Source organism: Populus alba, chromosome 6 (genome assembly GCF_005239225.2).
Source record: "Populus alba chromosome 6, ASM523922v2, whole genome shotgun sequence".
In the NCBI taxonomy this organism is placed as follows: domain Eukaryota; kingdom Viridiplantae; phylum Streptophyta; class Magnoliopsida; order Malpighiales; family Salicaceae; genus Populus; species Populus alba.
Genome location: NC_133289.1, coordinates 372,712 through 396,705, shown reverse-complemented (window position 1 = coordinate 396,705; position 23,994 = coordinate 372,712). Strand labels below are relative to the sequence as shown.

The window sequence follows — 23,994 nt, the reverse complement described above, 5'->3', positions numbered from 1 at the left end:
AAAAAATCAAACTATACTTTGATCAAATTTCTCCCAATCAAGTTTAATATGAACCAGCTCAAGTCGGCGGGCAAATCACCGGGTAGACGTACCAATCTAGACCAGGTTTAATATCTATGATATTAGCCTTAAAAACCAGAAATGCATGCTAATCAAGATTATCTTCTTGTTTTGCAATAGAATTCGGGAAGATTATATAAGTTTTTGTATGTGAAAAAAAGGGCTAAGATTCATCCAGCAATTGCAATCCATGCTTAACAACTAGACTTCAACACATGCATTCTTGTGGGGGATCTAAATCCAAATCTGGCCACAGCTCAAGATCAGTGCCCACGAGAAATTTTGTACTGACTCTAGAAACCACATCCATCAACATCCAAAGTCATTGCTATAATCGTTAATGGAAAAATGAAGGAATTTGAGACGAACCTCCCACGGTTATGCCATCAAGATAATCTCTTCTACTAGGGGAAAAAAAACCACGCTAAGATTTCAAGCGTCTAGCCATTTTCCTCTCCAGAAAAGAAAGGAGCATCAAGGCAAGTATGAAGATGTCCCCAATCCAGTTAAATCAATTGAGGACTCTAGGCGAATGTGGTGAAAGCATTAGATGAGCCAAAGCAAGAGAATGATTAGCTCTTTTCCCATATGAACAAGTAGCTAATTGACTAACAATGGTTATCAAGGATCTGTATTTTGTAAAATACAATCTTTTTTAATGCCGGAGGTGACTCCTTCCTGAGCTTACTTGCGCCATTGGCATATATATTAAACTAGATATTAGGGATGGTAGACCATAATCCCACACAGATGCAATAAATTATTACCTCTGCAGAGACTTGTAAAGCACCACAGTCACATACTTGGCTAAGAATCTATGTGTTGAACCAAGTGCCACCACAGCAGGCCCACTCCTCCCCTTCTGCATGTAGAGATGATTAAGCACTACATGTTGAGGTTTTGATGAAGGAGGCGGTATCTCCATGTAGGATGATGGCATATTGAGCAGTGTCATCTGTAAGTGTGGAGGAACCATTGGTGGCTCTTTTGCAAAATCCTCGCTACCGAGTTGCAAATTGCTGTAGCTCAACTCTGGGGACTGAGGGGGTTCAAAACCAGATATACTTTCAAGGTCTTCTGGAACAAAGTCCTGCAAAACGTTATTTGGCAACCACAATTCTGAATATTTCATATTCTAATTCCAAGACACAAGACTAAAGGAGGCACGCATGAGACATTAAAAAAACTAGTAGGATGAGCAGCATTAAATATCTTTTAATCCTATAAGTCAGATAGATAACAAAATCAGAATTGTGAAACAGAAGGTCATAAGCTATTTGAATATCATGCTTTTGCCATTATGCAATAGCCAATATGCTGTGATTTATCCTTGTAAAATATCACATACAAAGCATACACTATTTTAAAGAACTGATCATTAAACCTGCAAGGCAACAAGTGTTGCACCAACCAATTATGAGAATAAACTGCTTTATTTCTTCAGAGAAAGAAAACTGAAACTGCAAGTATAACCTGTACGAATGCAATTTTGGCAAGCTCCAAATGTTGTTTAAGTTTTAGGGTAAGAGAATTGTGCTAAATATTATCCTTATTTTTCTGTCATTTATGATACTTCCAAAAATAGACAGGAATAGAACTGGCAGTGTGGAGCCAGTAACACAGGAAGATAACCCAAAATTACATTAAAGATAGTTTCTCCTTACGCATTCATGATGACACCAAGAGAACACCATGCTGGAAGTGCCATGAAAGGCAGGAGGACATAAAAAGGTGGAAATAATTAGTAGGGTATCTAATGTTTAAAACGCAACCCACAAGCTGTTTAGACACCCAATTATATTTCATTTATTTACTCTTTGTTTTGAACCTCATACGGATTTCACTAGCTAAAATGATTTAAATCAATTAACTTTATTCATGAATTCCTCTTTATATTTTACACATTGATAAGCTCATGAATCTTTCCTAACATAATAGAATGGAAGCAAGTCTGCTCCAGGTGAACATATTCACCGGGGAGTTTCATACAAACCTTGTGTTGGAGAAATTGTCGCACAATCTAAAATATGTTAGTTTGGATCAACAAATTAGTAGACCTAAAAGAATAGCATCTCTACCAAATGAAGACAGGGATAAATATCTAAAGTCAAATTCTTTCTCCTTCCTTTGTCAGTGCTAGATATGTGATTTTTGGACTTTCGAATGAAGTTGATATAGCTTGCTTAGTGAAAGTGAAAATTTTAACTTTCATGGACTACTTGTGCACTAATTATCATTCAAGGAAAAGAGAAGAGAAGTAACAGTTTCCATATAGACACAATAGATTAAATGAGAAGGGGAAATTTTTACTGGTCTCCCCTTTAATTTGGTGGAATCAGAATAGAGTTCCACCGAAATACCAAAGGGAAGGGATGAAAATATTACTTGCAAATCCAAAGTGTTGTGAGCATTGCCAGCATCATCTTTGGCCCAGGGCAAGTCAGGGGAATACCTCCACTGTCCATCAACAATAAACCTGTATTGGTAAACTCCTGATGGCAGAACTTTCATTATAGTGTAGTCTTTTCCAGATCTTTGCAAAGGAATTCTGATCAACAATGTAATCAGGATATATTAGACAATCACAAAGTGGCTCCTGAAGTTGTTATGATACAGACGGGGAAAATCTAAGCACTGAATTTTAAGAACCTTGTTTTCCAGTCATCCCATGATCCCTCGACAGCTACTTCCTTGCCACCATAGCTCCATGTAATCATTGTTGGAATTCCATGCTCATTGCACATTTCTTCATACCCTAAAGAAGTTTGCATCCACGAGTGGCTTGGAATTTGAATCTCATCAGGTCTTTGCAATGGAGCCACAGGGACCTGACAACAAAAAACATGCAATTAAAAGATAGCAACTCTAATATGGTTGCAGATGGAAGCACACACTAGAATAGACGTAAAGCAAATAACTCAGCTTAACGAAAAATATTTTCTTGGGCATGAAGAACAGCAAGTTACATGAAGATAGCACTAAATATTAAAATGAATATCACCAGGATCCAACAAAGTTTTAGTTCATGTAACACTTGATCTTGTCGGATTAAAAATAACAGCTCAATCCCTATTTACATCAAATCGAAATGCATACTTTGTTCCAGATTGACAACACAAGCTACATGGCACCAAATTAGAAACCACTAATCGTGTCCACGCCCAAGTAGAATCTCTTAGCAAGAACCCTATGGCTAATGCTATTCACATCTTTTCACACGTTAAAAGTAGCTAAAGCAATTCCCTTTCGGATTCCCACACAAAATACAGCCAAATCAAGACTTTCTAAAAACTAACAAAATTCTTCAGCATCTAATAGAATCTCACAACGAAGATGATGTGATATCAATCCAGAATCATCTAAAAACTAACAAAACCAATCAAATCCTCAAACAATTCAGTTGATTCATACATAGAACCCTCGTGAAAATAAAAAACAAAAGCAACCAAAAACACAAAAACACACCTGAGGAGTGAACAGAAGAGGTGAGTGAGTAGCTCTAGGGCTATGAGGAGGTGAGTGACCCATCATTTCAGGAGGAGGTGCAGGATAACTAACATGGGACTCATCTGACGCAACCATAACGTCACTGCTGTCACTCCTTTCTCCTTCACCACCACCAACACTTGATGGACTAATTGCTCCTTCTTCCTCTTCTCTTCCATTCACATTCCCCATTTATTGATAACTCTTACCAAGTTACAAATTAATGGTCTTTATTAATGTTGTTGCTGTTGTTTATTACAGATAGGATTGTATAAAGATTGAAACTTTATTAAAACCCGCCAACCATATAGTTGAATCAAATTAATAACAAGCCAAAAAGATGCAATTTGGGGCTAGACCCAGATGCCAAAATTGAACAAAGCTTGTAACTTTATTATCTTTGTGTCAAGTAACTAAGGAGTGTGGGGAAAAAAGAGAGAAAGAAGGAGAATTTTGGAATAGTAAAAAGGAGAGTGATCTCTCCAGTGAGGTGGGGAAATAGGTTGAAGTGAAAGGAGAGTGGTGGTTGTGGTGGAGGAGGAGGAAAGGAGGAGGTGGAAGTGGTGGTGATGGTGGTGGAGGTGGGCCAGTGTGTGATGTAAATGTATCGAATCTAATGTTGATTTCCTTGTTTAGTATTTGAGTGTGTATGGGATGGTGGGCACGTCATCATTTGACAAAGTCCTTTTCCTTTAAACTATTGCTATCTTTATTTTTTTTCTTATTTCTGATTTTAAATTATATGTTGTTCATAATTAAAATAAAGTGAAAATTTTAATTCATAATATGTTCTTCTGTTCATTATAAAAATAGAAAAGTAGATAAATAAATAAAATAAAGATTAATGTGAGGTAATACAAAGTATGAAAATACATAAATCAAAATCATTAGGGCTACAAGTTTATCTTACAATTAAATTATTGTGTACTTCTCAACTCTTATTGTCATTTTCTAATAATAGAATATAAGTCATGACATTACATATCAATACGAGTATATTATTTTTCTAAAAAAAAATCATGTTATAAAGTTTATTTTGATAAATAAGATTCAAATTATACTTTATCACTATAAAAAAGGGGGAAATCAAGAAAGAAGAAAGAAATTATACTTTGCACTCAACTGAGTTTTTTTTTTTTTTTTTGAACTGCACTGCTTGTTAATGTACTATTTTCTTTTTAATCCCAAAATCAACGATAACAATTAGTATAAAGTACTAAAAACTAGCAAATCTTGAGGGTTTTCCAAAAAGTTAAGGGTTTATATTCCCTTTTTAATTATCAGAGTTATAATATTAAATTAAGGTACAAGATATATTAAATCTAGTAAAGGATTAAAAAAAAAAGCAATAAAAAAATAATGAATAAATTAGATACAAAAATTAAATGAAATAAAATATTAAGGGGTGAAATTGATATAAAACAATAAACTTCAAAATGTATTAAATTCAAAACTAAAATAAATTTAAAGAATGAGGACCAGATTCAAAATAAATACAAACTAGATTATACAATTGAATTTTTCAAGGTTCGGCATGGATACGAAGGCCCAAAAGAGAGAATACAAGGGGAGGAGAAAAAAAAAATCCATCGTCGTTGAACTACCATGAATTAAATCGCACGCGCCATCCCATCAATTGCGCCTCCACAAGACATTTCGGATGATACGATGATTGGCTGTTTTTTACTATTGAATGGTTCTCCACTCGTTTTTGGAATTGCGCGGATGACGATCACGCATTATATCTTTTATTTATTTAATAATATATTAAAAAACCGAATATTAAAAAAAAAAACTTTATGGAAATTGAAAAAGAAAAAAACACCTTGAAATCAAGGTTAAATCATTTTATTGTACATAAAATATAAAAAGTCTAAAAAACCCCTTTTATGGAAGTTTAGTAATTTGCAATTTCTAATGGTATTTATATCATTTTACAATACAAAAAAAATGAAATAATAAAAATATCCCGGATAAAAAGCCTATATTTTTTGTTTTCAGGACAATAAAGTAATTTTATTATAAAAAAGGTAAATTGACTAAGCTGTTCCTAATTAATTTACAGATGATTATTGGATCCTATAGAAAAATAAATTATCCAATAAGTAACACAATTGTTTTGAATATAAAAAGGAAAGAAGAAGAAGAAGAAGAAGACAATTCACAATTCATTGTGCTAGTATATAGTGAATTGTCTAAAACCTATAGTAAAATACTATTTATGTAAACCCCGGTAAAATTAAAAATAATATATATATATGAGAAAAAAAATGGTCTTGAGAATTGAATAAATTAATTAATATGACTTGTACAAGTATGAAATATAAAAATTTAAATTTTTGACAAAAAATCACAAACCGGCTAATTCTATGTTATAGCATGTAACTTTCAATCTGGTCATCAAATTAAGTTGAAATTTTGCATTGAGTCTTATAAAATATTATTTTAACCTAGGTTAAAGTTTCAGAATTTTTAGAGTATGATAATAATTGTTTATTAGATAAAAGAACAGATAGCTCAAATTAGTGTCTAGAAATTTCTTTAGGGACCAAATTGAAAATTTGCCTAAAACAACCCTCTTTATAAGCTGCTAGCAATGAAAAATAGAAAATAAAAGAGGGAGTGTGCAACCGGCCAAGAGAAGAAAATGTGAAAAGAGGGGTTTTGTTATTTTTCTTGGAAATTGCTTGAAAAATAAAAAACAAAGTGTAAGATAGAAAGAGCGTTAAGTAATTAAAGAGTTTGATACATTAAGGAGACTACAAGGATTTAAAAGATTTTAAGTATGCTTTTAGAGAAGGAAAAAATTGAGCTTAGGGAAGTGTAAATGAATTAAATTTCCTATAATTGTTGGGGAAAGTTTTATAGTGATATATAAGATTCCCTTATAATTGTGGCAAAATAAAAATTTAGGTGGATTTAGCATTGTATGAATTATTTATGGAATTATTAAAGAACATAAAACTATGTTAGAATAATCACAGTAGTTTCAGATGCTAAAATTATGTTAATCGAAAATTTTACTATGTGATGAAGTTTTAAGAAAATTTTTGAGTGATTAAATATTGAAATAATAATATCTTTCTAATGAAACAGAAGAGGTTAGAGGCTCTAGACAGCAACAGGGAGTTACTAGTCGAGCATCACCAGCAGGTAGGTATCTGACATCTTGAATTTTTATAGAAAGATTAATTGAAAAACTTGTGTTAATTTTAATTAGAAATTCTGTAATTTATGTTTGATGTTAACGGATAAACATATTCGGATGGTTGAATTAATAACTGGTAATTGGATGAGTGAATTAATGTCTGGTTATTGGACGGATGAATTAGTACCGATAATCAGACAGATGAATTAGTGCCAGTAATTGAGCGGATAAACTAATACCCAGTAATCGGGCGGATGAATTAGTGTCGGTAATTGGGCGAATGAACTAGCGCCTGATATTTGAGCAAATGAATTGGTGTTCCTAATGAAGGAGCAGTACCCCTGTGAAAACGGCTAAGATTGGAATTTAATTGGATGAATATGGAGGTGTAAGATATAAATGATTCATAATAAAGTACATAGAAAAAATATTTTTATATGGGTGTAGTGAAATGATACATTGTATTTATTGATAATTTTGTTGATAAAATGTTAATTTTATTTTCATGACCCTCGCATCACTTAAATAGATCATGCTTGAATATATGCTTCTTTTTGTGTCTTCGTATCGATGAACATGTATTTTAAGAATTATTAATGATGTAAAAGAGGTTGAATGAACCTTTATATTTGTAAAATAAAACTCTTATACGTAATTAATGTGTATGCCATACTTAATAATATTTTTATGTTAAATTTATGTGACCTGCGTTCTGCCACGGGTAAAATATTTTTATTTTCCATTTAAACATTGTATATGCAAGTCTTTCAACCAGGGATAAAATAATAATAATGATAAACTTTTTTACTAAAATATAATTAGAAAAAAATATCAAGGAATCAAAATTATATAATTTGCGTGATATTTTAAGTTGGGGGACCAAAGTGTTTTTTTTTTCAAAACTTATGGCATGCCACCCATGTTTGTTGTGTTTTTTTTATCCCTCTACTTCCAATTCTATCATATGATAAGAATTTAAAATCAATTACTCTTTAATTAGAACTAAATCCCCCCCAAAGTTTGAGAATTAAATTAAAAAAATATACAATTTTGCGCAATTCATAAAATATGAGAAGATGAACAGTGAAAAGTGCACAGTTAAAATCCACACCGTGTGTTTGGTATTGTAGTAATTGTTGTGGTTGTGGTTTGAAAAAAAATTATTTTATAAAAAATTACTTTTAGTTGAGATTAAGTTTGTATTTATGCATATTTGTTTAAAACTGGGGTTGAAATTGAGGTTATAAAATAATATATATATTAATGGTTTTTAATTTAAATATTTTAGATTTAATTACTACTATTATATTAAGAAATAAATAATATTTTATATAAAATATTTTTTATTATTTCATTAAATCATCAACAATTCCATTACGTACAAAATTCATCCGACAAGAACTACAATTTTCATTATTTTTTGAGCGTGTAATAAAATTAGATAAAATAATATCATGAATAAAATTGAGATTACAGTGCGAATGAATTTAATTCACTCTATACTAGTTTTTCAGGAAAAAAAAATATTGTTCACATGACAATACAAGTTAATTTAACTTACTCTAAACTATTAAAAAAAAAAAAACTGCTCATGTGAACAGTGGAAGTGAATTTAATTCATTGCACTATTTTATTTTTTAAAATTCTCACGTGAATAATACGAGTGAATTAAAATTTACTCGCACCGTGTTCAATTAAAAAAATAAATAGTGAAAAGCAGTCGCAAAAATTATGTTTTAAACATGAATTTCACTGGGCCCCATAAAAAATAAATTATGTTTTTAACTTTACCAAATATTTCAAATATAGAAGTAACCATGTAAACTGTAGATTATAGGTAATTATTTAATTTTAATATATATATTTTTAATTTAATTTTAATGTTTTGATATGACTGAAAGATGAATTTAATCTGACGAGAAAATCAAAAGGCACCAAAAATTAATTTACTAATGCAATGACATCGTAAATTCACCCTTATTTAGTTGACTTTTGAAAACGAGGACAGGCACTTAAAGTATATTTTGAAGCAATGCCGTTAATGTTTTAATGTGTTTTTTTAAATATAAAATTAATTATTTTTTAAAATATTTTTTAATGATTTTAATGCATGATATTAAAAATAAAAAATAAAATTTAAATATTATTTTAATATATTTTAAGTAAAAAAACCTTTTAACATACGTAAATATATGTTTATTTTTAAGAATGATTAAATTAATGTTTGTTTGTTTTCTTTTTATAATTTTATAAATTAATGTTAAAAATAAAAAAATTATTTTAATATATTTTTTTAAAATATCATTCACCATTTTACTAAAACAAAAATTATATCTATCTAAATTCTAGTCAAAGGCTAAAAGCTAAGTTTTATTTTAATTGTTTCTTAACCATAACTCAGTCTTCAACCGGATTAGTGCTAGTTTGGTTTCTAAAAATTTTGATTTTTTTTTTCATGTTAAATATATATATTTTTAGTTTTAGATTATTTTAATATATTATTATAAAAAATAATTTTAAAAAATAAAAAAAATATTATTTTAATATATTTTTAAATAACTGTCATTTAATACTTTCTGCGTTCATATCAGCACCACCCATGAAGCGATACTTAAAATTGACAAGGCTGTCGCTTCCATTCAACAGGGGGGCTTCATTGCGGCGTTAAATCAAACACCTGAACAACTATTATTTTAACTCAAAAGCCAGTATCCGCGGGCACAAAATCTCGTGAGTAAGCAGTTCCTGCTTTGTTTCTTCCTTTTAAAATTACTGGTAGTTACTATGTTCTTCTTACTCATTAAAGTGTGTCTTTTTTAATTTCACGGGCCATGTCTTTTACTTGAATCTGGATACTTGATAGATTATTTTGTCAGAATTTGTTGCTTTGACGTTAAGTGTTTTTTTAAACTTAGATTTGACAAAAGAAAAAACCCAGAAAGTGTGTGAATCAATACATGTAGGAATTATGTTTGCATGAGATTTGTTCTTGTGTAACTTTCCACTGTGGTTTCATGGTCAATTTTGAATGTGATATCATGCATTTACCTATGAATAATGTCTTTTTTTTTCTGAAAGTTGTAAGCTTTGAATGATTTTGACAGATTTTGCTCTCTTTGGCCTTTGTTCTGTTCATTTTTTGGCTGCAATGCGAAGGTTTCCCTTTTGTAAGACTTGTGTGTTTTAGAGCTACATGATTTTGCTCTTGCTAGTAGTGCAAATTACTGAATTATGACGAGCAATCATTGAAAGCTCAAAAAAATTTATGGGGTTTCTTTTAAATTGTAGATGCATGTATTTATTTGTAAATCCTGGCCTTAGTGCCTTCTTTTCAGACTAGACATGTTACTGGTTTGCATATAGTTGATTAAAATTTAGCTCCTTCTAGCCAGGATGCTACGTACAGTTCTGGTTTGTTGAAAGAATGTTTCCCTATTGATTATACAAGTGTGTTTTTGAAATTTGGTTGTTGTTCAGCTGTCATTCGCATGCATATATGCTGTCTTGGCAGTTGGCATTGATTTTATGTGATTTGATTTGCACATTCTGATTCGGAAGACTTATGTTGATTTTCAGCTTGTGTCGAAATGCAAAGCACAAGAAATTCCATCTTGAGCCACATAAGGCTGAGGGCTTCTGCTGAACAATTTTTATTTGCTCAGAGGGGAAATGTGTTCAAGCAGCTTCATCGGCAGATGTGTACATCAGCAGGCACCAGCCCTGATAAAATCATGGATCGAGTCATTGGACTGGTTAAGAAGTTTGATAAAATTGATGCCACTAAGGTAACTAATTGACGGCTCCCTTGAAATTTTCTTTGTTTTTTATGTTTCTTGTCCATTTTATGATTGTTTGAAGTGGAAGTCTTACCTTTACTCTCCATTTGATTGAATTTACATAGTGATATTAACCTGATGGTTAGGTGATACTTTATGTCAAAAAAAGAGATTTTCTTCTTAATTTCAACCAGCAATCACTCTGTCCGTTGCTAAGGACATAGGTCAAAAAAGTAATTTAGATTTCATTTGACCTCTGAACAGGTTACTGAGACAGCTGATTTCCAAAAAGATTTGTGCCTGGACAGTTTAGACAGGGTCGAGCTTGTCATGGCTTTTGAGGAAGAATTTTCCATTGAAATCCCTGAGGAGAAAGCGGATAAACTTACATGTTGCGCTGATGTTGCAAAGTATGTAGTTTCAGGAGGTGAGCTGGAAAATGTAAATCCTGAGTAGTAATCAATTTTTGGGGTTTCCTAAAGGTGATATGGTGCTCCTAGACAATGTGTCTTGTCAGTTCTTCCTATGTTTGTTTTTATGTATCAGTAACTACATATAAAGGTTGCCAAACCTGTAAAAACTGGAGCCTTGTTTCTCTTATTGATACCGTACTTTTCCATGGCATCAAGGGAAAATTTCTAATGGACAATTTTGTTTATATGATTATAATCACTCCAAGCTTTTTTACATTACAAGATATCATTATTTATCTACATGCTATTTACATGTAGTTCCCACTCATGTGTATTTTACACCTGGTAGAAAGAAAGGTATTGAACAATGATACTCAGTGCTGTGACTGTAGCGCCATCTAAGTGAGGTCTTGTTCTTGTATCCCAATCTTCTTATAAACTGGCTACCTACCATGCAATCTTCTTATCGCTGCTTCCTCTCTCGTTGCATGCTTGTAAAGGTTTAGATGTTACTTGAAGAAACTTTATCTCCCCGGCACTGTAATTACGGATGCCATTCCCGACAGATGATAATTTCAGTGCCTTCTGTTTCCTGGCATGAGCTGGTCTGCATACCGAGTTCTGTGGTAATCTTAGAACCTTAACTGAACATATTCTTTCCAAGTGGGGAATTCCATGGAGGTGGGAAGGTAGATCAATTAGGAAATCTCCATATTCATCTGTGATAACTTGTGCAGAACTTTTCTTGCTCCGCTTCGTACTGGCGTGGCATTCGACGTTCACCAAAGCACCTGTAAGAATTTCAACATATATAATTTTTAACAATGCATGCTATTGCTTTCAAGTTTTGTGTACATCAAACACTTGGTGCCCGGTTGGCATTGTGGTCAAACCTGTTTTTCGAAAAATTTCAATTTTTTTTTTTTGCTAAAATTGAGTGCGGTTTGTACTTTTTGGATCGTTTTAATGTGCTGATATCAAAAATAATTTTTTAAAAATAAAAAAACATTATTGACATGCTTTTCGGTACGAAAAACTATTTGAAAAACAACCACTACCACACTCTCAAACACAAGTTGAATTATTTAGGTGAAAGGATCTTGCATTTCATTTAAGTGGAATTTATTAGGTATCATTTGTCCAAGGATAAAAGAAGATAGTGGAGAAGAGAAACTATGTGTCTCTATATTTTATATTTTGAAAATACAAAATTTAATTTTAAAATTATTAAAAAAAAAACAGATTTATTTTATATCTCTTTCTTTTCAACTATATATCCATCATTTCTATCCTATGACACTATTAAACACAACCTTTATTGCTTAAATGTCAAAATGAATTCTTGAAATGCATCTTCTAACACAAATTTATGGTGAGATGTTGTTGTTTTCGTGGGCTTCCCCTTCTCTCTCTCTTTAATACATTCTTCCTCATCAATATTGAATAAAAATGATCATCAAATCCCATCCCAATCAATTGGGGTTTGGCTGAGGTGACAGCAAACCGATCTTGGGTCATCGTATTCAAGGTTGGTAGATCTTAGCTTTGTTTCCAGGCATTCATTTGCTGGGCCAAGAAGAAGACACAGCAATATATATATATATATAACTGTTTGTACGTATAAAGAGGACAAATTAAATTCCAAAGTGCATGCTTCAAAGACTAACAATCTCTTACACGAAAAGTAAAGATTTGGAAGTGCGCGTATAAAGAGGAAACTACCTGCCCTTTGAGCATTCAAATTTTTTAGAGATCGGTGAAATAGGGTAGAAAATTAACATGTTAAATGAGTAGTTTCACCCTTGGTTTTTAGGCTTATAGGAAGTGAAAATAAACGTTAAAAAAAGAAGCTGTGATTTGATAGCAATGTCTTTTGTATTTTGCTTCATTTTGCAGCTGCCTTAACATGGCCACTGCGACTCTTCACCTATATAAACCATGACATAATCCCTAATTCTAGTACGTAGTTCTCTTCTCTTTGATAACAAGTTTGGCTGAAAACTATGTTATTTCTACCATGAAAGGCTGAAAGCTAGTGACCAAAATCTCAAACAATTAAAGATCATTGCTCAAAAACTAAATGCAGGATTAACAAGGAACCCTAAATCAGTACCAAAACCTTGTGCAAATCTAGCTAATATTTAAGGCTATAATAAGCCTAGATAATATACTACCTATACTCAAGTAATTACAAGGAAAGAAAAGTCAGAGAATTGTAGAGATAACAAGAGGTAATTAAAGAGCTGGAGAAATCTCATCATATCTCTAGACAAAACTTGATGATCACATCAATATGTTCATGACCATTTTTTTATTTTGGAATGATTTTTGTTCAAATTTGTTGAAAGAAATACTTATAATAAGTGGGCGTGCATGCAATCAAGAAATAAAGTAGGCCAAAAAGGAAATCAAGAAACATGGAAAAACCTGATATTGGCCGTGCATGAAGTTGATTTTCACCATGCAAACAAGCCTCACAGAGAACCGTGCCTGTGACTAGCACAGTCGATAGTTTTTCCTCTCCATAACCAGCCCATTGCACCAACTCTTCTCTACTTGAAAATTCTTGTAATGGGTTCTCTGCTTTAGCTGTTGATGCTTGAAGGGTGATGGTGAAGATGATGAAGATGGTGGAAATTATGAAATTCATCATCGTCACAAGATTGTTGTAGCCGCTAAAGTAGCTCATCTTCTTTGTGTTTGTAGCAAAATTTTCTTACTTGTTTTATCAAAGCTAAGATGGCACGAAGAGACACTAAAGGGAGAGAGGGTGGTTTTATAAGGTGCTCCTGGGTTCATTTGCCCTTGGAGTGCTTACTTACTACAATTTTGCCCTTCATTGGTTGACCTGGACGGTCAACAACTACTCAATACCCAAGAATCAAATTATCATATACCACCTTGTATAAAAATATTTTTTTTTTCTATTTTAGAATTTAGATTTAATTAACGATAAGATATAGATTTTAGAATTTGATAAAGACAAATCCATCAAAATAACACATGAAAATAAAAGGAATTTACATTTATCATTATTATAATTCAATATAAAAATATGCTTGATCATTATAATTTGTTTTATATTCATCGAAATCCAACTGTCATATATTAAAATTAAACTTTATATCGGTGGGCTCTAAATATATAACTATATTTTTTTTCACATTTTCAATACAATATTTCACTCAAAATAGATTCATCCTTTTATCATTTATTTCGTTTTGGTAAACTATGTTGCTTAACTAATTAAAGAATAGTTGAAAGTTGACTCTCGACACCCAAAGAAAATGAGAACAACAAAACTTGAGGTTGAAATGAAATAGAAGGGCATGTTGGTCTTGACCTCCATGGTTTCACCAAGTGTACAATGGCAGAAGTTAGAAGGTGGAAGGGACGTTAATGGAGGTTGGTTGCCTGCTCTTGTCATAACGTATTCTTTTTTACAAGTTAAAGTTTAATTATTAATTAATCCCAGAAAAAAAAAACCGTTTACCAAATCTTTAAGCATGTATATAGAGCCATAGACACGTTTCATAAGTGTTGTAACCTTGGCAGGAAAACACAAGCAATTCTCTGCTTCTGTCTCCATTTTCAAGCCTGCCCCAACTATTCCTATCTACACTATCCATCTCCCTTTCCTCCTCGAAAATAATTATTGACGCAATGAAAAAACATTACATCCCCTTACAATCATGAAATACACATATATTAAAAAAACAAAATGCAAAACACTTGGAAATTAATAAATTCAAATCACTCAGCAATCAAGCTATATTTTATTCAAGATACATAATCAAGCAGGTTTCTCTACATGGGCCGGATGGAGTTATATACAATCATTACAAATAAGATCATCCCTCTTAGATGTATAAATATTAAACCACTTGACTGTGTTATCCCATGCAAAGTTGCAATGCATACCAAAAACTTGATTAAAAGACTCGAACTGAAAATACTGTGAAAGTTAGGAGTTTTATATATGACACCAAGATCATCACCCTTGGATTTGCAATGAACGATCGACACAGTACTGTTAATGTTGTTGATGATAGTAATTTCTTTATGACCTCCAGAAAAACACGATTTGGTGGGAGTAATATCATCATCCTTCGATTTGCAATGAACGGTAGAGTTACTGTCCATGCTGTTGAGGATACCAACTTCTTTACGATTTCCAGAAACACCAAGAGCATCACTCAAGATTGTGAACAATATAAAAATGATAATAATATTACTAGCATGCATGAACTATGTTTCCCCAAGTAATTTCTTTTGTGTTCTAATTAAATTGTTTTGGATTGCAAATGCTGAACTTATTTATAGGCCTGAATGATCTATGCCTTAGTGTCTGAGATGATAAGATAATGCTAACCATGATTTGAGCTGAAAAAGAAAAGAAAAGAAACAAACAGGAGGAGCTGTCATTTTTGCATATTTAGCAACAGATTAACACACACAAGGATAATTAATGTTAGGATTCCTTTTCCCAGGTTGTGTTTTGGAAACATTTTCGAGTGTTTAAAGAAACATATCTATTGTTAAATTATGATTAAAATCAACTTCAAAGCATGAGATTAATTTTATGTGATACTTAATATAGGAGAGATAGACATATATAGAGGAGAAGAGAAAAAATAAAAATAAGATAATTTTTAATTGCAAATCGAAGGATGATGATCATATTTTTGGGATTATAGGTTTGACTTGTGTGATCATATTTTTGGCAAGACATATTGTTTTACTGCAACTTTGCGTGGGGAAATACAGTCAAATGGTTTGACGTTTATACATCAAAGAGGGATTAATTCTTACGCCAAGCTACCACATTAATTTGCTATAGAGAATGGATCTAGTACTTGAAAACAATGGCAAGAACTTATTCTTACTTTGGTTGCGTTCTATTGCAGGATTTTCTGCAGTCGTTACCTAAATTGAAGCAGGATTTTCTGCATTTGGATCCAAATTTTCTCTACTAAAGTACAATTTTCCTGCAAGCAAATAAGTAGGTACGTTGTGCACGCCTTTAAGTCCTTCTTCGGAAGCTAATACTGTTTCTTGCATAGCAGTTCTCTTTGTATGCTCCTTTTGCATATATAAAGAACCACAGGGAAGCAGCAGATTTTATGTGAAAAGGGAAATATTTCAGTTGACTGCAACCTTAACTAACAGTTGTTGTTTGAGAGCATGTCTTGCCCTATTCTTGCATGCCTAATTTAAAGACAAATTGAGTTTAAGAATATATTGTTGCGGGGAATTTGTTTAGTACCCTTTTCCTTTTATTACAAATAGAGAATCCATATATATATATATATATATATATATATATAGTGAATGAGAGTTGCATGATCGGGATATATATGGGCTTGAGCAAGAAGTCTTCAAGGTGCATGAATGTCAATTCTTGATCATTTTGAATGAAAGCAAGTTGCTTGCGTGATGATATATATTAAGCCCCTCTTGAGTGAGAGTTCGAAACAAGTGTTGTTGACGAATAGAGAAGTGTTTCACCCAACCTAATTTCGGGTAAAATTAATTAATTACTGTCCATGTAGTAATTCTACTTTATTAAATCACAACAAAAAGTATACTTATATATTAACTTCAATCTAGACCTAGCATAAAGCAGAATCACACATGTTAACTTGAATTAATAAAAAAATGTAAAAATAAGATGATATTATTTTGAAAAAACGAGTTGATTAATAAAATTATATGTTGAGTTTTTTTTATATTATTATTAATACAGGTGTTTAGGTCAATTTGTGAATATCTTGATTAATTTTATTGATTCAGAAATTAACAATTATGTAAATTTTTAATAATTTAAAATTAATAAAATTTAAATTAATAATTTTAAAAAAATAAATTTAAAATCTGAAAAGAGTTCTGTATCTTCCTTCTTAATTATTATGTCTCTGACATTATATTTGCTGCTTATTAAATTAAATTAAATTAAATTTGCTTAACCCCATCGTCAAACCACAAGACCGCTTGTACACGTGTGGACAGGACAACGACTATATAAACAAGAAGTCAACTTTTTCAATATATATCCTTCATCTCAGATTGATACACAGGCCAATCAAACATCCACCTGTAAGAAACTTATCGATAAATGTACGGTCCAAAACAAACAATATCAATATATATATATATATATATATATATATATATATATATATATATATATTAAAGAAAGTCAAGCCCAGGAGTCTTTAGGTTTCATGGCTGATTCAGACAATGAATCTGGAGGGCAAAACAACAGCAATACAAACTACAGTGAGACATCATCAAGAGAGCAGGACAAGCTCTTGCCTATAGCCAATGTTAGCAGGATCATGAAGAAAGCTTTACCAGCTAATGCAAAGATCTCGAAGGATGGGAAGGAGACCGTGCAAGAGTGTGTGTCTGAGTTCATTAGCTTCATCACCGGAGAGGCATCAGATAAGTGTCAAAGAGAGAAGAGGAAGACAGTCAATGGTGATGATCTTTTGTGGGCCATGACAACTTTGGGTTTTGAAGATTATGCTGAACCCTTGAAGATTTATCTGCAAAAGTTTAGGGAGACGGAAGGAGAGAGGACTGCTGCCATGGGAACAGTTAGGCAAGGCGATCAAAGAGACGGTAGTGTCGTAAATAGTGGAGATTCTGGGGGTGGGTTCGGTGGAAGTGGGGGCAATGTGTATGGTGGGATGCAGTCAAGTATGATGATGATGGGACAGGGACACCATCCCCTTCATCAAGGCAACATGTATGGTTCTGCTTCTGGTAGGCCAAAGTAATAGTAACTAATATTTTGCTAGGGTTAAGTGTTGTTTTTAAGTGCCTTCTCTTCTTATTTCTTTCTTAATTTCTTCTTGCTTTCTAATTATATCTGTAGTACTAGTAATTATAATGGTTGATGATGCATGCCATGGTGTTTGTAATTCTCTTTCTTTTTCTTTAATAATTAGATATTAGTGGTAATGCTATTTATTTTGTGAAATGAGGATGTGGCTAAATATATATGTTTAATATAAGGTATAGAGATGATTGAGCATGCACACTCCATGAGTTCTGAAATTAATCCAATCACTACATTCATAAAATGTACTATATACTCATAATATAACAAAAAAAATTAGAAAATAGTATAAATTGATATGATAATATTAAAAATAAATTTTCTCAAGGCATTAAACAAGACCAGAAGACAAACTCAGCCCATGCCCCTGCAGTATCTTGTTACTTGCACATCTAACATGGCGTAAGGCAGGAAAATTTAGCTGCTTCTTCTCACTGTTCAAATTCCAGAAAGAAGGATGATTTAAACAATGATGAATGAAACAGGGATTTTATTAATTGATTGCAGCTCGTAGAGCAGCATTGTACACCTAATGGATCAAACACTGAGGTAGTTAATACAATTAGATTATTTTCCTTTTTTCAAAGAATGAGTGACAATTACAACATTTATTGTTTGTTCTAAAAATAAATGAAACGAAATTACAGAAATTGAATCTTTTCCTTGGTATGATTCTGAGGGTTGTGAGAGGCGTTCAGGTCATGCTGTTTGAGACATTCTGACCTTACTGCCTTTCAGGTCTCGATCATTCACGTACAGATAACTTTTTTCATCTGAAATTCTTGATGTAATGGGGACTGGAGAAAACCCGAAATACGCCTCGTCTTCTTTTGCTTTGCATATGCCAACTAAGTGCTTCATAAGTTCATGCTTTTGGACGAATGGCTGTGCTACATATTCATCCCATGGCATCCACTGCAATCACAAGAATTAATGCGAGGGTTTCTAGCTAAAGCAGCTGATATTGAGGTTGTTCAAACATTTAACTGCATAATATCTATCAATATGGAATGCATTCAGCTATAAACATTTGCATAGTTTGGCCAGAAGGCATGAAAGCGGAACTGAATCTGCAGTTAACTTGAGAGGTGACACCTACGTTTGTAATGGAAAATTTCTTTGTCAAGAATTACCTGGGCATCCTCTATTTCTGATTCCTGCTTCTCAATGTCAAAGGAGAGGGGTCGCAGCATGCATACAAAGAATAAATCTGATTTATCGAAGAATGACTTGTGGCTTTGCCTGTAAGTTACATGAAGAGAAAAGAAGTAAATTTCAGAAAGAGGACAGGTCCAATTCCAAACAACAAACTTTGGAAGCAAAGAGAAAAATGTTATTTATTGTCCGATCTAATGCTGCTTTTGGAGATATGTCCAGGCCAAAATACTCTTTTAAAAGGAGTTTGTTATGCCACATGAAAAACATTGTTTCCTTTCTCAAGTTAAATAGCCACCACAATTCGTAACCAGTAAGAAGCTAACCAAGTTCAAAGATTTTAGTACAGACATGTAGTAGCAAGATACAAGGATGCATTGATGGTAACTAATAGTCTAGTACACTGCATACCTGAATGCTAGGACTTCCACAAATTCTGTATCAATCTGTCAAGACAAAAGGAAACAAGGAACGTAGTTAGATTATATTAGGGGAAATGATGCTTCACCCATATTAGCAATAAATGTGCAACTCATTTCACTTGAGCATACAATTTGGACAACAATGACTTACTGCTGTCTCTTCTTTGACTTCTCTCATTGCAGCTGCACATATGTCTTCTCCCTGGAGAATAGAAAGTTCTTCAGTGGTCTTCTATAGTGGCCAACACACACAACAATGTTATATCTATGATGGAAAAATTAAAACCATTACCTCGTCCACAACTCCAGTAGGGAACTTCCACACACCTGTCCCTCGAAATATGCCACTTTTCTCTTGGACCACAAGCACCTGGGAATGGAATTTGCAATTATGTTTCGAGAAAACAACATTCAGAGAGATCCTCCCTCCAAACACAGTATCAACTATTCTATATTCTTTTCAAATGAGCAAGCAAATAATCATTTCACAACTATCCTGGCATCAGAACCTAGACTTTAAGAGCTAAACAAAGCAAAAGGTCTGAAAAGATAAAAAGAGGATGCAAATGCAGGAAATGAAATCTATCAAATTAACTTGGCGGTGTTTCCCAGTCCCCCAAGCATATTTTTGATGAAGGAACATGATCTCTTATAATACTAGTTTCCAACAGAGCAGCACCAGTAGCTATAGCTATTAGTTAAGGCCACCTGTATGTGGAGTTTTAGGCTTTAGCAAGCAGCAAACAAGACTGTGATCACATCCAATGCAAACCCCTTAACTTTATTGCATCAGCTTATCCAGAAAAATAGATATGGAGAAATACCTCTCTCTTTTTGTTCATGACAAATGCACCGACACCCACTCTGTGAGAGGCATTTGCTGGAAGAGCATGAGCACCTTCTGGGATCCAGAATGCAAGCATCAAGTATTTTGGCTCTGCATGGTGGAACCAGAACCCTTCCTGCATTGTAAATAACAAATTGGAGGTTAATTGGCAACACCTAAAACTAGCAATACCTGTTGTTTAATCCTGCACGAGCACCTTTAGAGCATCATGAGCTCATTACTGCAATTTATACAAACAGACAGATTACCTTGACAGCAGCTTCAACAAGATTGACCAGTTCAATAGGTACCTTGATCCATACACCCCTTTTACCCTGTACAACATATTTGAATGCATTAAACTTTAAAACGAAAAAGCAGTGACAGAAATACATCTGATATACACAAAAAACAGGCTTCAATTGTTTATGCAGTCAATTATTGAAGTTTCTAAGAGCTTATGATAGACCACAATTTGAATTGAACTTAATCCAGTTTTACAAAAATAAACTTAATTTCACAACAAACACTTGATGACTCCTGTCATATGAATAATAAATAGAAACTATGTAAAAAAAAAGAAGCAAACTTAGGGATTCAGCTAGTAATCCCAAATCTCCCAAATACTTTCAGTAAAATTAGAAATAACATGCCAGAACAGAGAAGACAAGCCCAAAAATAGAACTCCAAATTCAGAATCGATAACAACGCATTGATGTAAAATATTTATCAACAAGAACCTAACTTTCACAAAACGCTCCAAAATTGATTAAACTCAAGTATACCTGGCTTCTCCATAAAGCAAGTGAAGCTTTAAGCATTGAAGCAAACACCTTTGAATCCATAGACTCACTCAATTCCACAATGACACCTCCATGGTCATCATTGACTGAATCAAGCAACCTAACCTGTTGCACTTCATTCTCAACCAGCACTTGCTCCATTCCAGATTTTGAACTCATCAAAGCTGACACTGCCCTTGTCCTAACAGGAATTCTAGCTCTAACCCAGTTGCCCAAATGTAAAAAGGAATAAACTTTACACACTACAACGAACAAAAATCAAAACCAAGCAAAACCCAGTAATTGAAATTCAAGAAATGAAACATTTACACAAGTTTGGACAATAAAACACAAGAAAGAGTAAAACTTTTTACCTTTTGAAGGTAGTAGGGTGGTTCTTCCAAGAGGAAAAATAACTGTTGAATATAGGAATGAATGTGTAGAGAGGCTTCTGATCATAGTTAATTTACAGTGAGAGTAACAAATAAAAAGATGGGCCTTCTTCCTGTACTTTTACATGATTGATATCGTGGGTTAAGGGTGATTGATATCGTGGGTTAAGGGCCTTAAGACTTTGATTTTGATTTTTTGTTGGGTTTATCTTTAGAAATCATTGAGTGTTTGGAGGGTAGATTACGAAAATTACATACTTTGAATATGACTCCAACATTTAAAAAATTTAAAAAAAATTTGGTTTGACAATTAAGCTAAATTCAAGTATGGTAAACTCAAGAGAATAGGTCTGCACTAGAGTTTAGTATGGTTGTTAGACTCAAATGTAAATCTTGTGGCTAATCTAGACCTAAGTTTAGCAGACTTGGACATTCGGGTCTGACCTCAGCGCTTAAGGTCTGGTAGATATACCTAACTCCAATGCTAAGTGTTTGGTAGTCATATCATTTCTTATCATAGACCCATAAAAAACTTAAATACACCATTATGTTCCCAACCATTTTTTCATTGTCAAATGTATTCTATAAAAAAGACAACCTTACCTCCCAATCGCATGCTTAGCAAGTCTTTTTTTTCAAGGACAATTATATTATTATACCGCTTTAATCCACAATGATATGTGTCTTGGTGAATAGTAAAATGATGAACAATAAAAACTCCATATCCTTTAGTTTGCTTTATAATTATTAATTTGAGCTAAGTTAATAAATGGATTTTATATTTAATTCAGAATATTTTTTTTTAAATCAATATAAATTTAATCTGGTTTGATTTGATTAATCCCACAATTCATTCAAAATTCAGTATAACATAAAAAATAAATTCAAAACATTGTCATTTAATTTTTTTGTTTAAATAAATTGAAATAGTTTAGTTTTGATTAACTCTTAACTTAGATCTAGAAATAGATCATGAATCAGACTAAATTGAGTAACTTTGGTAAATAATTATCTGTAATATAATGCATTAACTTATATATATATATATATATAAACGATCTTAAACCAAAACCAAAACTCTTTCAATTGGATTGTAGAGTTTATCTATATTTGTTTATGAAAAATTATTTCGTAACATCATATTACTATAATTTTTAGAAATAAAAATAAGATAAATAAGACATTTTCCGAACATGAAAAGTAGGATTTTTATTAAAATTTAAATCTTGATATAAACATTTTTTTTATTCAATAAAAAAGATAGCCTCAAAATAAGTATATAAAAATATGAAAGGATAATATTGCATAGAAATTATAAGTGGACAAATGAAGATATCCTTTGGAATTCTTCCTAAAATAAAAAATAAATATCGTGTAGAAATAGACCTGTTATTCAACCTGAACCAACCAAACCAGCAAGGCTGCCGCTGGGTTTACATATGAGAGTGAACTGTCTGAGTCATTGCTTACAACAACAAAGAAATGGACATTATGCTTTGAACCAAAAACATTCAAAGTATATAGACATGAAGAACACATTACAATGATTCAAGAAAAACTTATGTGTCAAACCCTTTGCTAAAATGTATTAAGAACATTGACTCAAAAACAAATCTACTGGGGGTTGGATTCATTCATAGATGAGTCATTTCTAACAAAGGAAATGAACTAAAGAAAGGTAGCACAGTAGTTTGAAAGTGCGGTAAGAATTGATTTTTTTTTAAAGAAATTAATTAAAAATATATTAAAATAATATTTTTATTTTTATTTAAAAATTATTTTTTTATATCGATATATTTAAATAATATAAAAAAATACATAAAAAATTAAATTTAAGCAAAACAAAATTCAAAATTTTGTGGAAGGCGGTCCAAACAGGACCATAGTATCTATGGTTGGGCTGGATATACCTATAATTTAAATGGAAACCTATCATTACGTGGTTTAAAAATGTTGGATCTTGTCTTTATATCTTGAGATTTTTTTTTAGATTGAAATAGTTCTTTGATATGTTACTAGTATTAAAAAATTATATAAATTATATTTTGGAGTTTCACCTAATAGTTCAAATGCTTTTTGGTTGAGATGGTTTTTGAACATGATATCAAAGTCTTATTGATCAAGTAGTTATAATTTCAAATCTCACAACTCTTATTCTATTTGATAAAAATCAAGCATAAAATAATATGAGTCTATGCAAATTTTAAGTTTAAAAAGCTTTTACTTGGAGAAGTATATTAAATAATTATATAAATCATATATTAAAGTTTTACTTGATAGCTTAAACTTTTAGATTAATATGATTATTTGTTAATTAAAACATTAATGATCAAACAATCATATGTTTGAATCTCATTATCTTAATTCTAACTAATAAAATTAAGTACAAGATAATGACTGATTTATGCGAGCAAAATAATATGTTTTAAAATAATATAAATTATATTTTAAGATATTATTAAATAATTTAAGCCACAAACAAGATAGTTGTTTAATAAAAAATTATCTCTTATTCTAGAAAATTAAACTTGAAAGGTTTTTTTTCTTTCAAAATACTTACATTTATTCCTTTTAAATCCTCATATTTGAATTTTTTGTGTGGAATAACACCTGCATCGCACCAATCCTATATTATCTCTGTTCGATTCCTATGCTTTAATAATTTTTTAATATAATTCATCTACTCTCTT

General features: G+C 32.0%; 5 protein-coding genes across 8 annotated transcripts; 2 read left to right on the top strand and 3 right to left on the bottom strand.

Annotated features, from left to right (window-relative positions):
- Positions 1–611: 611 nt before the first annotated feature.
- LOC118032232 (SNF1-related protein kinase regulatory subunit beta-2) lies at positions 612–4,170 on the bottom strand. The gene is made up of 4 exons (XM_035036871.2): positions 3,526–4,170; positions 2,710–2,888; positions 2,446–2,608; positions 612–1,150 (listed from the first exon to the last, which is right to left on the bottom strand). The coding sequence occupies exons 1-4, from the start codon at positions 3,736–3,738 to the stop codon at positions 824–826; spliced, it is 882 nt and encodes a 293-aa protein (XP_034892762.1). The 5' UTR covers positions 3,739–4,170; the 3' UTR covers positions 612–823.
- Positions 4,171–9,266: 5,096 nt separating this feature from the next.
- On the top strand, positions 9,267–11,142 carry LOC118032237 (acyl carrier protein 3, mitochondrial). 3 transcript variants are annotated; one of them, XM_035036881.2, is made up of 3 exons: positions 9,267–9,469; positions 10,271–10,479; positions 10,735–11,142. In XM_035036881.2, the coding sequence occupies exons 2-3, from the start codon at positions 10,282–10,284 to the stop codon at positions 10,924–10,926; spliced, it is 390 nt and encodes a 129-aa protein (XP_034892772.1). In that variant the 5' UTR covers positions 9,267–9,469; positions 10,271–10,281; the 3' UTR covers positions 10,927–11,142. The 3 variants fall into 3 exon arrangements, with proteins under 3 accessions (XP_034892772.1, XP_034892770.1, XP_034892771.1); XM_035036879.2 differs by having other exon boundaries at positions 9,268–9,424; XM_035036880.2 differs by having other exon boundaries at positions 9,268–9,428.
- On the bottom strand, positions 11,095–13,639 carry LOC118032236 (uncharacterized). Its single transcript, XM_035036877.2, has 2 exons — positions 13,311–13,639; positions 11,095–11,674 (listed from the first exon to the last, which is right to left on the bottom strand). The coding sequence occupies exons 1-2, from the start codon at positions 13,570–13,572 to the stop codon at positions 11,331–11,333; spliced, it is 606 nt and encodes a 201-aa protein (XP_034892768.1). The 5' UTR covers positions 13,573–13,639; the 3' UTR covers positions 11,095–11,330.
- A 3,431-nt stretch (positions 13,640–17,070) lies between these two features.
- On the top strand, positions 17,071–17,809 carry LOC118032231 (nuclear transcription factor Y subunit B-3). Its single transcript, XM_035036869.2, has one exon. It carries the CDS (start codon positions 17,108–17,110, stop codon positions 17,663–17,665), a length of 558 nt encoding a protein of 185 aa, XP_034892760.1. The 5' UTR covers positions 17,071–17,107; the 3' UTR covers positions 17,666–17,809.
- A 391-nt stretch (positions 17,810–18,200) lies between these two features.
- Positions 18,201–21,511, bottom strand: LOC118032230 (nudix hydrolase 2). Of its 2 annotated transcripts, none has more exons than XM_035036867.2 (9): positions 21,287–21,511; positions 20,916–21,175; positions 20,400–20,465; positions 20,129–20,266; positions 19,597–19,674; positions 19,456–19,506; positions 19,294–19,328; positions 18,861–18,969; positions 18,201–18,642 (listed from the first exon to the last, which is right to left on the bottom strand). In XM_035036867.2, exons 1-9 carry the CDS (start codon positions 21,369–21,371, stop codon positions 18,427–18,429), a joined length of 1,038 nt encoding a protein of 345 aa, XP_034892758.1. In that variant the 5' UTR covers positions 21,372–21,511; the 3' UTR covers positions 18,201–18,426. The 2 variants fall into 2 exon arrangements, with proteins under 2 accessions (XP_034892758.1, XP_034892759.1); XM_035036868.2 differs by having other exon boundaries at positions 20,916–21,132; positions 21,287–21,434.
- Between the last annotated feature and the right edge of the window lie 2,483 nt (positions 21,512–23,994).